Source organism: Lissotriton helveticus, unplaced genomic scaffold, assembly GCF_964261635.1.
Source record: "Lissotriton helveticus unplaced genomic scaffold, aLisHel1.1 SCAFFOLD_575, whole genome shotgun sequence".
Taxonomy (NCBI): Eukaryota; Metazoa; Chordata; class Amphibia; order Caudata; family Salamandridae; genus Lissotriton; species Lissotriton helveticus.
The window spans coordinates 14,046-27,791 of NW_027611986.1; the positions used below are offsets into that span (position 1 = coordinate 14,046).

Genomic DNA, 13,746 nt, shown 5'->3' on the forward strand with positions numbered 1-13,746 from the left:
GAAGTGTGGAGCGAGGAGAAACATTTCTACAACAACACATGGGCAGTAAAGTATACTTTAGTGGAGAATAACTGTACGCAGCCCTATGCACTGTATATAGTTGTATAGCGCTTCTAATTCTCCGGCGGATTTAAGCACACTAAGTATACATAGATGCTTACTCCGGTTATTTATAGGAAACGGGACCAGAGGGCTCACCTTCCGGGGTGGGGGCAGGGGTTTCCCTGCCCTTTGCTCCTCCTGGATGCTGATCCTAATAGGCTTAGAGGATCACAGGTCTGCTCCCCCTGAGGGGATAGGAGGTGTTGAATGGGGACACCCCCTGCCAGCAGGGACACTTGGTATATCTCGGCCAGGCAATGCCCTGCCCCTGCTAAGTGCGGGTGAGTGGCAGCCCACTAGGGGCGTGGCTTTGACTTGTGACGTCACAGTCACCAACCAGCAGCCGTCTGTGGGTCATTGGAAGGTGAAGGGGGCGTGCGCGGGGAGGGTTCAGCGAGAGTTCACCCGCATCTCATTAGGCAAATGAGGCTGGAGCAGAAGAAAAATCCCACAGTGGGGGGTTGAAGGGAGAAGGAAGGCGGGGGAGATCCCACCTCCGAGAGAGAGAGAGAGCGAGGGAGATCAGAGAGGAGGCTCGGATACCAACAGTTCAACACTTGATCCCGGCTCAGGCTCTTCGCACGGAGGGCAGTGCACTGAGCTCCTGCCGCCTGACTCTACCGACCGACCGACCGACTGACTGACTGCCCGACTGCCCGGCCCCGTGCCTCCACTGCCCGTGCTGTGCCTCTTGCACACCCCTCCACCCAGGCTCCAGGAGCGGCCGGACCCGGCGCTCCCCCTCGCCCGTGGAAGGGTTCATTCCTGCGCGGGGGCGACGGTGAGTGTCCGCAGTCGGATCCAGCTGCTGCCGCCTGTCAGCGGAGGGTCTTGGTCGGAGGAGGGTCTGCTGGAGGAGGCTGCCCCTGGGCGCCCGCTGTCCCTCTGCTGCAGGAGGCTGCCCGTTGCAGGACTCAGCCCGTGCAAGAAGGCTCTTATTACCGGGGTGCAGGAGTGCCAACCCCTGTCCCCAGGGTTAAAGACCACCACCCAGGTCCTTAGAGTGACTACCCCCCTGCCCTTGTGGTAGGGAGCCCCGGTTTGCAGGGGACAAGAGGGCCCCCCTCTTCATATTACAAACCAGAACCCCGGGTTTACAAAAAAAAACAAGAGTATTTTATATTTCCCCCAGTTTTCGGAAAGATGCGGAGGGCCACTGGGGGGAAGCGGATCGGCCCTCCTCGGCAGGGAATGGAAGGCCCTTCTCCTTGAAAGTAAGGAAATTAGCTTGGATTGTCCGGATATCCGGGGACTGGAAATCCACAATAATCTGAATGGATTCGACACTGGATTTGAAAGAGAAAACACAAGCCGACCGGGGCCCACAGGACTGCTTTCGATTTTTTGGGTTGGCGCCGCTGTGGAAGGTTCTGTTTTTTGGACTCTCCTTTCCCTGAAAGGTCCCTCCCGAGGGCCAGGACGCCCGCACCCCCCTCCCCCCGGAAGGGCTCGGGGGCTCTGAGGATGTACGACAGCGTGGATGTGTCGAGCCCCAGCCCGTACATCATGATCGACTTCTACAGCCAGAACCGGGCCTGCCTGATGGCCGACAAGGGGATGGGACACCCCGTGCCCTTCGGGTCCCCCATTCGGAACCCGCACTGGAGCAGCTCCAGCCACTGTGAGTACCGGGGTAACTGGGAGGCGGGTGGGCACATGTGTGCTGGTGCCATGTGAGTACATCTTATTTGAAGCACCGTAGTGCTTGTCAGCGCCTCATAGTGTGAGTACCGCAGTTCCTGTGATCATGTCAATCATTGTGAGTACTGGTGACGTTTGGTGCTGATGGCCGTGTGAGTATCTCGCTGTCCGTGTGAGCATGGCTGCCACTGTAAGATCTAATGACGTTGACTATCTCGTATTGTGCGTACCCGTTAACAGATTTGCCAGTGTGTGTACTGATGGGCAGCGAGTAGCTCTCAATTGTCACCGAGTATTGAATACTCGTTGAGTACCTCCCTATCCTGTTTATGTGTGAGCTAGCCTTCTCCCATTGATGGGGCGACTGCATTCGGTGTTTCCCCTCAGTGTAGGGCCCATGATGATGGGTGAGTGCCCATATGCCACCCCATCTACAGTGTACCCCGTGCGCCTCCCGGGTTTCATTCTACATCGCAGCGCATTTTGTGCCTTACAAACGCCTGAAAGAATGTGTATAAGTGTAGGCTTGGTGAGTGTGTGGACAGAGGGCCCTGGGGTTTAGAGACATTCGTAGCTACCCCCTCCTCACTCTGTCCTGGGGCGTGCGCAAACTGCCCATCGGTATCTCTCACCACTGTTCACCTCTGACTGCTTTTCACTAGTGCCTGCTTCTCACACCGGTATCTCTGCCACTGCTCACCTCCGCATGCTGCTGACCCATAGAATGTGTATAAGTGTAGGCTTGGTGAGTGTGTGGACAGAGGGCCCTGGGGTTTAGAGACATTCGTAGCGTACCCCCTCCTCACGCTGTCCTGGGGCGGTGCGCAAACTGCCCATCGGTATCTCTCACCACTGTTCACCTCTGACTGCTTTTCACTAGTGCCTGCTTCTCACACCGGTATCTCTGCCACTGCTCACCTCCGCATGCTGCTGACCCATAGAATGTGTATAAGTGTAGGCTTGGTGAGTGTGTGGACAGAGGGCCCTGGGGTTTAGAGACATTCGTAGCGTACCCCCTCCTCACTCTGTCCTGGGGCGTGCGCAAACTGCCCATCGGTATCTCTCACCACTGTTCACCTCTGACTGCTTTTCACTAGTGCCTGCTTCTCACACCGGTATCTCTGCCACTGCTCACCTCCGCATGCTGCTGACCCATAGAATGTGTATAAGTGTAGGCTTGGTGAGTGTGTGGACAGAGGGCCCTGGGGTTTAGAGACATTCGTAGCGTACCCCCTCCTCACTCTGTCCTGGGGCGGTGCGCAAACTGCCCATCGGTATCTCTCACCACTGTTCACCTCTGACTGCTTTTCACTAGTGCCTGCTTCTCACACCGGTATCTCTGCCACTGCTCACCTCCGCATGCTGCTGACCCATAGAATGTGTATAAGTGTAGGCTTGGTGAGTGTGTGGACAGAGGGCCCTGGGGTTTAGAGACATTCGTAGCGTACCCCCTCCTCACTCTGTCCTGGGGCGTGCGCAAACTGCCCATCGGTATCTCTCACCACTGTTCACCTCTGACTGCTTTTCACTAGTGCCTGCTTCTCACACCGGTATCTCTGCCACTGCTCACCTCCGCATGCTGCTGACCGTGCCGCTGTGTATGTACCCCTTGTCCAGCGTCTCCTCGGGCAGCTCACACAGGGCACATGCTCACACTGCCTACAGTGGCAGTTTGAAATTGTAAAGTCATGATGTGTGTGTGTGCGTATAGGTGCATGGGAGACGCTGCAGGCACCGTTTCTAGTGATATGAGGGAGCATAGCAGTGGAAACCTGCTTACCAGACTAGACGGCCTAGGCGCTCCTCCATCAGCCTGGTTTCCATGTCACCCTTCTCAGCGTGTCCCCACTTTGCTATCCTCGGTCTGCCTCTCATTGCCCTCAGTGTCTCGTCGCCACATTCTACCCACCAACATTTGCTTCTCACTAGTTCCTCCCACGTCTCCTCACACGGCCCACCTCAGACTGTCTCACACGTCTAACAGCCGCCCTCACCGTACACCGCACACCAGTGCCTTTCTCACGCTCGAACCAACATCTGCACTTACTACTGTTAACCACTGTCTGTTCCACTGTCTCCTCGCACGTCACGCCGGGCTTCTCTGCCAGGCCCCACAACTGCCCATCTCTGCCTGCTTCTCCCTCTGCCCTCTAGTGTCTGCTTCTCACACTGCCATCGCTGCCCGTCGTCTGCTTCTTCTCACACACACACACCAGTGTCCGAAAGTCCGTCTCTTGCACTTTCCGCAGCGTCTGCCTCTTAAATCGCCCACCCTCCCTTTATTTTCACACTGCCCTCCAAAGCCCGCTTCTAACTTTGCCCGCAAGTGCTTGCGGAATGTAAACTCTGCATTAGTTGTGTATATCACTTATCAGGTGGAGGTCGTGGCTGGCGGTATGGACCCTCTGCTTGCAGGCTTTCGGGCAGCGGGTACCTACACGTGCGTGTGCTTGTATTGCACGTGGGCTTCAGGAGTTCTATATGGACACATAGTTACTGAACCCAAGAGCCTTAGAGTAGGTGTGAATGTGGAAGGGGAGCAGCACAGTAAGTGTTAGAAATAGAAGTGCGTGGCGGAAGTGGAGGCTGCCTGACTCCTCGCACGCACCCATTCAGTGGTTGGTCTCTCAGCTGAGTCTGCCAACAACAGTAAAGCCATTTATGTTAGGTAGGGTATTGTGTGTGAGGAAGACACCCCCTCCCTCCCGTGGCCACAGTTTCCCTCAGGTCTAGGTAGGGTCTTGGGGTCTGACTAGATCGTACCTCCCCCTCCACATCTGCCCTTGGGTCAGATGAGCTCAAAGGTCCCTCAATATAAGAGGCAGGGCGCTCTCTTGCTCTGTCCACGGAAGGACATGCCTTGCGGAGGAAGGGAGTGTGTTTGGGGAGGGGGCAGTTTGCCTCCATAGAAAGTGCCATTCAGTGGTAGTCCGTATTGTCTTATGCCCGTGTGTAATAATAATGCATAATATTTAGGGGTGCATTTAGCGGCTGACATGTGCTACCTTAGCACCGAGCAGAGGCCATGCTTTGGCCCGGGACGGTGTTGCACCCCCGGGAGGAAGGGAAACTGGAATGTACGGTACCGCGCCACATTCAGTAACATTTTCGACAAAAAAGGTATTGGGCGTCTAGTGTGTGGCAGGTTCCCGGGGTCCCACGGTCTTTGTGTGTGTGTGTGTGTGGGGGGGGGGGGGGGGGGGGGGGGGTTCAAGAGGGAGGGAGAGGGGGTGGAGCTGACACCAGGGCCCTTTTGCGAGACGGGAGGGCCTTTTCCCGCTAGTGACTCGTATGGTATCTCGGGACGTGGGCTTCCCGGTCACTATACTATGTCCATGCGCATGCTGTCAGTGCTGGTAGTATTTGCTGCTTGGTGCTGGCAGTAACAGCAGGAGTTTGCTGCTCAGTGCTGACGTTATGGCTAGTGTGTTTATCGCTCAGTTTCGTCAGCATTTCCAGTATGTTTACTGTACATGGCTGACTATTAGGAGCATGTTTACTGTCAGTGCAGGCCGAGTTCTTGCTGTTCCGCGCAGGCAAGACAGCAGTATGTTTACTGCTCAGTTCCATCAATATTCGTATTATGTTTGCTGCTCAGGCCTGGCAGTATTAGCAGCGTGTTTACTGTCAGTGCAGGCAGTACTAGCAGTGTGCTTACTGCTCGATGCAGGCAGTACTAGCAGTGTGCTTACTGCTCGATGCAGGCAGTACTAGCAGTGTGCTTACTCCTCGGTGCAGGCAGTACTAGCAGTGTGCTTACTGCAGATAGTACTAGCAGTGTGCTTACTCCTCGGTGCATACAGTACTAGCAGTGTGCATACTGCTCGGTGCAGGCAGTAATAGCCGGGTGCTTACTCCTCGGTGCATGCAGTACTAGCAGTGTGCATACTGCTCGGTGCAGGCAGTACTAGCCGGGTGCTTACTGCTCGGTGCAGGCAGTACTAGCCGGGTGCTTACTGCTCGGAGCAGGCAGTACTAGCCGGGTGCTTACTGCTCGGTGCAGGCAGTACTAGCCGGGTGCTTACTGTTCGGTGCAGGCAGTACTAGCTGGATGCTTACTGTTCGGTGCAGGCAGTACTAGCAGTGTGCTTACTGCTCGGTGCAGGCAGTACTAGCAGTGTGCTTACTGCTCGGTGCAGGCAGTAGTAGCAGTGTGCTTACTGCAGGCAGTACTAGCAGTGTGTTTTGCTGCTTGGTGCTGTATCAGCAATAAGTTCACTGCCCAGTGCTGACCGTTTGTCACAGTGCGTGTGTTTTGTGCTCGTTGGTGTGGTTACTTAACATACTTAGCAGTAAAGAGTTATGCTTGCCTGTTGGCGCTGACCGCGTTAGGAGTCTGTTTTCCTCCTGTATTGGCAGTGTATTTACTGCTTAGAGCTAGTCGTATTAGTAGGGTGCCTACTTCTCGGCACTTTACATTAGTAGCAGTCCTCTGCACTTTGCTCACAGTGTATTTACTGCTCAGGGCTAGAAGTATTAGCATTGTTTTTATTCCCTAGGGCATGCTGTATTAGCAGTGTGTTTACTGTTTAGAACTAGCAGTATTAGTAGTATTTACTACTCAGGGCTAACAGTGTTAATCAGCGTGTTTATTGCTGAGTACTAGAAGTATTTGCACTATAGTTAGTGTTCATTGGTTGCCATGTTAGCAGGTTGTTTCCTACTCACTTCCGGCGGTATTTCCAATGTCACAGTATGTATTTCCTGCTCAGTGAAGCCAGTATTATCATTGTTTACTGCTGAAGGCTATACTAGTATTAGTAGTGTGTTTATTGCTAGGTGCTAGCAGTATTTGCATTGTGAATCATGTTCATTGAATCAATGTTTGGACAGGGGGCTTATTTCACGAAAACCCTAATTTTAATTGAAATTGATTTTATATTATTTGGGCATTGCTTGATAAATTGCTTTATTAAATGCAATATGTTAACAATACGTCGTGAGAGCATGTTGAGCTAGCTTCTTACATCCTTTGTCTGAAATATTGCAGCAGAAAAATATTAGACCGTTTTCTTAGATTTATTTATCAGAATTGCTGACCTTTGACCTAGAGATCTCTGCCAACTTAACAAAAGTTGTGTAATAGTGCAAAGAATCACTGAAATTGCAAAACGTTTCATGTAGTTGTGCAGAGTAAAAAATAAACTTTGATTGACATATTGCAGAACTCTTGCCTAATGTACACAGTTGTATCTGCCCCTTGTTCAACAAGGGGGGCATGCTTAATGAATATGAATACAATATTTATTAGCCACAGATGAAGAAATGGTGTTCAGTCAACTCATTGAGTACATCTAACTTCAAGTCTGTTTCATAGAGTGATGTATTCATTGGTTTTGTTTCTTTAAAGTTACGTTTTTATAGGCTATGTGGGGAAATAAATCAAAATAAAAAAGGGATTCAATTTGAAAGCCTAACAGGACCGCCCCTCTCCCACTGAAAGTATTAGTCCATTGCATAGATACTAAGAGCAGTTCTAAGTAGCAATGGCCTCTGTGAAAGTAATGTTAGTTTTGTACCTAAATTGTTTTCTTGATTGGTGGCCTTACCACAAAACAGCGAACTCTGCTGGCAGTGAGAAAAATTGTTACTTATTTTCTCATGGTAGAAATTAAAATTCATAATTTTCTGTTGTGAGAGTGGGGAAAGTTAATCCTGCCCCATAGGACCACGTTTCCAGTGTCAACGTTCTCAGGCCAGGTCTCACAGATTTTTACTTTCTTACAGCCATTATTAGTTGGATAGTTTAACACTCGAGCTTCTGTAATCATAAAGCTGAGGCCAAATATGGTTGGGTCCCGGGCTCCTGTCTACAAGTTGTGTTTGATGGTCAAATGTGCACGAAGGAGTCTGCCTGAAGTACTGTCATGCACTGGTAATGGTGGTATTCAATTATAAAATTCAGCATTCTTTGTTCGGTAAATACAGATCATAAAAGACAAGTACACATAAATACCAATATTATCATTAAAACATTGTGCAACACTGACAATGCTATACATTGAATTGAAGTAATGGTAGTAGTTTGAGCACGTGTAAAAAAACAAGAAGATTTGAAAGGAGGGTCTAAGGGAATCTTTAAAGACCTGAACACAGTTATAGCCCCCCTAAACAGAACATATAACTACAAAAGAGTAACTGTGGGTCTAAGCAAACAACCGTCTAATATGCCTAAGTGTGTCCTGACTTGTTGCCTGTGTGCATCCTATGTCTTATCCTGTTGTATACCATATTGACACATAGGATGCACACAGGCAACCAGTCAGGACATACTTAGGCATATTAGACATATTAGACAGTTGTTTGCTTAGACCCACAGTTACTCTTTTGTAGTTAGTAGTTTGAGCACTACTTGTAGAAGTTCTTGGTTTGGCAGTACTATCTCTAATAGAGGAACTAGTAACACCAGTAGTAATAATAATGAAGCTACTCCTAATGGTAATACTAGTGGCAGCAGTAGTACTTTACTACTCGATTTGGGGTGCCGCTCGATCAGAGAGCAGGCACAAATCCGACCGCTCCTACTATGGGCTCGGTTATGGCGAGTCCCAGAATTAGCAAAGTATGCGGATGGGCTAATGGAAGTAATGTCGATGTCGGGTTGGTCCAAAATCAGGTGGCTCAAAGATGTTAAATTTTTGCATGGCGAGCTGGGCCTTGGGGATGCCTGGGAAACGAGATCCGCTCCCCCCAAAGCGGTCTTGAAGAATCTTTATTGGAGTTGGGTATCCAGTAAAAACAGTTCGGACTCTAAACATGGCAGAGCAACTGTTGACTTTCTGAGGATCAAGGATGTGGCAGTTCGGGAACCCTACCTTGATATTATTTTGAAGCCCACTGACAGGGCTTTGTATTTTAAATTCAGGGTTGGAATCCTTCCAGTACGTGAACTGACTTCACGCTGGAAAGTTCCGTTTCAAACCTTACCCTTTTGCCAAATCTGCGAATCCTGATGTCAGATACTCGGTCACTGTATGTATGTGGACTGTCAAAATTTTTAAGATGGGCTTGGTCCATTAGATCAAAAAGGCTTAATGTAATTATTTAATTAGTGACTTTATATCCAATTTTATGCAGTCTTTTTATTCTAATTGTATAGTATTTCTAACTAAATTGTAAACTGAGTATTGTATCATTTGTTATCAAATTACTGTATAATGTTATGCTTTTAAGATATGTTTTTATCGAAAGAAAGCCTTCTACCTACTTACCTACCTACCTGCCTACCTAGTACTTTACTCTTACTAAGTTAGGGGTGCAAGCTTTAGCAAAAGTAGTTACGGTGTGGTTGATAGTGGTGTTTCAGAACTTTTAAATTAACTCTTCAGGTTTAAGACAAAAGGGAGTAGATAAAATGGACTGACTGTGTTTGGAGCAGATTTATTTTTGTTCGTTGAGAATTTTTCTTAATTTATTCAACAGCTGTAATTAAGATAACATTTCTGTCAGCAACCCTGTTGTGGAAAGTATACAGAGACCTCCCAATCAAAGTGTCCTTCATTTTGGGTAGAAACCCTAAGAAAAAAGAAGAGCAATAAAGAAATAGAAACGCAAGATAGAAAGAAGGGTAACAGTCAACGTTGTGATATCTTGAGAATTGTAAGTGAATCCGGTTTACCTACGGAATCTTGTCAGTCTCTGACCTTAGTGGCCTGTCTGAAACTATGGGCATTCTGTATGTTAAGGTGATAGTGTCTAGGAGGGGAAAAGACAAGAGTGTACCCAGCCAATCCAGGCTCAGTATTCTATGCAAATTCTGGGGAAGGGGGTGTGACATTCCCATCAGAAATTGTGGGTTTCGTCCTCCTTTTGGGGAATTGGATGAAGACTCCCCTGTGCAAAACACATCTTTTTTTTCTTTTCTCTATGGGGAATTATTTTCCTACGATTCAGAAACCACCTTCCTCTCCACCTTCACCAGATTTGTGGGTGATTCGTTCCCCTTCTCACCCTGGGATGGGATTCACGCCAGCCATTGGCTGAAGTAAAAATCCGACCCTTTGCAGGGTAGCAATGGGGAATGGTAGGTGTTTGTGTATGCCACCTAACGTATTTGTATCTTGGTCTACAGCAACTTTCAAGGTTAACCAGACATTGGAATGCCTTAAAATGCCCATTTTCACACCACTTCAGTGGGGTTTATGGGTGCGGAGTACTCCTTGTGAGTTCCTGTCATTGTGTTGTAAATGTACATTTATGACCAAATTTACCTTTTGTGAGAAGGGCCCAAAATTGTTAGGGGCCTAGATGCAAGTCTAATCCTGTATCTTTGATCTTGCCCTTCTCATCCTATAAGATTGAGAACCATGGCCCACCTTATGCTTTTACGGAGCATACCTGGCAGGGGCTCCAGGGATAGTAAAAAGAGAAGACGGAAGCGGAGGCATCAGTGCCGCGTGCCTTGTGAAGCTGTGCGCAGAGGAACAACCGTTTACTCGAATGAAGGCCTCCAGGGAATCATCTAGCGCCATTCACACATGGAGAGCTAATTAGAATTCCTCCATCGCGGATTGAAAGAAAGGCTTTGACACATTGTCAAACATCTCTCTGTGTCAAAACAATCACAGCACAAGGGACTGTGGAGCAACATTGTTTAATACTTGGAAGAGTGTTGTGTTATCATTTGATAGTCTGGTCTCAACACCGCCTGTTCGCAGTGAATGAGAAGACGATTGGATGTCGCAAAATGCACAGATTTGGTAAAATGTTTCAGTTGTATTTAGATATTACTATAACTCCCTTCGGCTGCAGTTCTATAATTCACCGTTTTCATATATATTGCTGAAATAGTGGCAATTCCTGGTCTTTTGATTAGGGGGGTCACTTACATTTTTTGAGAGCAGAGTAGGGGGCCCTTCTGATACCAGATTCCGCCAGGTCCATTATGTCTGAGTCTTTAAGATTTAGCTGAATGTGATTGGGGTGATCCGTCACAAAGGTTTGCGCAATGATTCCTTGAAACAATGATTGTTTCTTCACTAGGTTGTCCGGAAATCAATAAGATCGCTCACGTTCTTATACTTACATACATTTTTTATTCCATTGATAATTTCATCATTACTTCATGATTAAATTCGCTTCAATCCATTTTACATAATTATGCGGACAAATGAAATTTTTACTACACCCAATGCATTTCAGGTCGTGCGTAGGACCCTTCTTCAGGGGTATGGACATTGGTGCTTAATGATTAAACTGGGAATAAGGATGAGATGAAGTAAATATTTAGAAACATTGTGCTATAATTTGAAGGAAGGTGCTTAGCCTCGGACTTTCTGATTTGTTCCTAAAATGTAAGTCTATTTTTGCATGGACCCATTTGCAGTCTCCTTTTACTGGTTGATCTGCTGCTTTTTAAATGACGTTGAGTCTAAATGTGATCTCGGTGAAATTTCAGTGCATTCATTTTCTGTGAAACACAGACGTCTAGGCTCAATGTTTTTTCTGTTATAGACCAGGATAATTTTGGTGCAGGTAAGAGTAAAGATACATTTTTGACCAGTTGGGTTATGAATTTCCCTACTTCAAGGGTGAGGCTTTACAGAGTGAATGAAAGTCTTTTGAATTTGTTTGGTCACTTGGCTGTCTATTCCGAGTGGCTTGTAAGTCTAGATGAGGGGTCTGGAGTATCCTGAGATCTTGATGAGTGTCTTTTCACTTTCATTCCAGAAAACTCAAAAATCAGAAACTTTTGTAGATCTTAAAAATGTATCTACTTTCTACTGACCAATTGATCAATTTTCCTCCTTCAGTAGAAAGTAGGATAGGACCTCCTTCAGTAGAAAGTAGGATAGGACCTATCTTCGTAAATTTTCAATAATTTCACTCCCTTTCAGGCAGGAACAGTAGTGCAGGATTTTCTTATGTTTCACTTGATGGCTAGGGCTCTTAACATTAAAGGATACAGTCTTCAACCAAGAAGAGGATTAGAAATTCACAGAAGTGGGGAATTACATAGGATTATAGAAAATGTCACATAGATAACCCCTCCTGTAATTGCTGGGGCACAGTATGCTTCTAAGAGTGATGTTGGCATTAACAAGCCTACGCCGGTTAATCCTGGGGAAAAAGGGATAGAGGGGTCCATTTGGAGCCCCCATTTGTATCTCCCGAGCTCCACTGACCAAACGTTTTGAGGCGGAGTAAGGTAATTGGAAAGTAGGGAGCCCATCCGGCGACTATTCTGCTTCCCTGTGTTCTGAAATGAATGTCAACTGTTTGGATACAGGCCCCAAATATGATTGATAGATTTTAGATCTATATTTATAAACCTATTGATGCCTCACATTGAGATGGGAGATCCTCGCACAGTTGGCATGGCTCAATGACGTCTGGCTCACAATAATAGGTCACCAATGCGATGTCAGGAGTTGGAGAAGGCTGCATGTTTACAACAGAAAGTTTTTGTGGTATCTATCAAACTTTACCGATCAGAAAATCTGTGGGTGAAGCAGTTGTGTTAGCCCGTAAAACGAAAGACGTTTTTATCTTCTCCATCCCACAAATGAACACTCAAATATTGTGAGGAAAGTTCTCTTTCATTGAACCAAGGGAAGAATTAAAATATATGGCGAATCAATAGCCAAGGAAGATGGTAATAATAAAAGTGATGTTATTACACCCTGAGAACTGAAAATATTTGGTTTTTTTTCTGCTAATCCTTGTTGTGGTAGTAGTGAAATTATGAGGTTGGATGTAGTGTGCACCTCAGTTTTCTACATTGAAAGAGAAGCGGCAGTATAAACACATTAATGGGGATGCGTGCCTTTTTTGAAGCCACGGTGGAAGGATGAGCCATAGTTTCGCACTGCGAAATTACCATGATTTAAACCACGAGTTTCAAATCTCAGGTTGGGAGGAGGTTTTATCTTGAGTTTATGATTGTGGGATCTGGTAGACTTAGGGGATCTGGTACTTGGTGATCGCTTGGAAGGGCCCTTTAACACCATCCGCGCTAAGCGTTTTCCCGCTGTGCGCTAAAGATTCGCAAAACCCGCGGTTCATGACGAGCTCAGCTCGTCATGAGCGTACGACAGGCGTACCTCGTCATGATCGCCGAAGGGGTTAATATGTGGGTGTGTTTGGGCACTTTTTCTTTCAATCTTGTATGGACTCAGACTCGCTGAGTGATACATTATTTGTGATGCAAACCCCATTTGTATTATTCTCGGCCTGATCTCAAGATGGCCGCTAAAGAAGACCTCAGATCTCTTTACTTGCCGTGGCCCTTGGGTGATGTCAGTGTGCCCTGCCCGCACAAAGCCGCCCTCACTAAAAACCGAGGCACAGCTGGATGCGTTTTTTTCACACCTCTCCTTACTTGGGCCAACATGATGTTCTGGTAGTCTCTTCCGGTGGCCCCCCACCCCACATTCTATTGCTTAGCAGTGAATTCGCTGCCCATACTGTAGGCCTCAAGTACTGTCCGGTTTTGAATGATTATTGTTGGTTTACTTTCTGCAATCACAGCCATCTGAGCAAATAATTACTTCACGCAGTATTTATCTTGCCAACATATATACACATTTGTGTTCCACACACACAGACTTTCAAGGCACCCCATCTCCCCCCCAGCCCCCCATCTCCCCCTCCCTCCCGAGCTGTTGGTTTTATTCCCTCTGAATGTTTATAGGTTCGTTGCTGCTTGTTGTACTTTCTGCGTGTGCAGGGGCCCGTGCTAGGGAGTACAGTTCCTGTTGGGTACAGGAAATGTGCCCTCCCTCCTGTAGAAGAAAAACCGGAGGGGTTTTCCAGTGTATTCGATTGGGGGCGTGGTTAAGCAGTGACCCCTGTTATTCCCCTCTGGCCTATTCACAGGAGGCGCGCGCTGTAGAGAGCATTTGGCGATGCAGAGACAGTCTTACTCTTGCAGGTCACCCATTCACTGCGATGGATGTCAATCCAAGAGATACCCCAATGGTGGACGGCACTAGCATTTACATATTTGTTCTCCTTTGCCTGGTCTACTGCATCTGCCCTGTGTCATTTGACATGGAATTTTGA

General features: G+C 47.5%; 1 protein-coding gene across 2 annotated transcripts in view; it reads left to right on the forward strand.

Moving 5' to 3' along the window:
- The first annotated feature begins 586 nt into the window (after positions 1-586).
- Positions 587-13,746, forward strand: part of LOC144807486 (retinoic acid receptor alpha-like) — a 123,081-nt gene continuing 109,921 nt past the window's right edge. Inside the window, exon 1 of one of the 2 annotated variants that reach the window (XM_078673125.1) lies at positions 587-1,723. In XM_078673125.1, coding sequence (XP_078529251.1) covers positions 1,567-1,723 — 157 coding nt within the window. In that variant the 5' untranslated portion in view covers positions 587-1,566. The remainder of the gene's footprint in view (positions 1,724-13,746) is intronic. The other variant, XM_078673126.1, reaches the window with a different exon arrangement.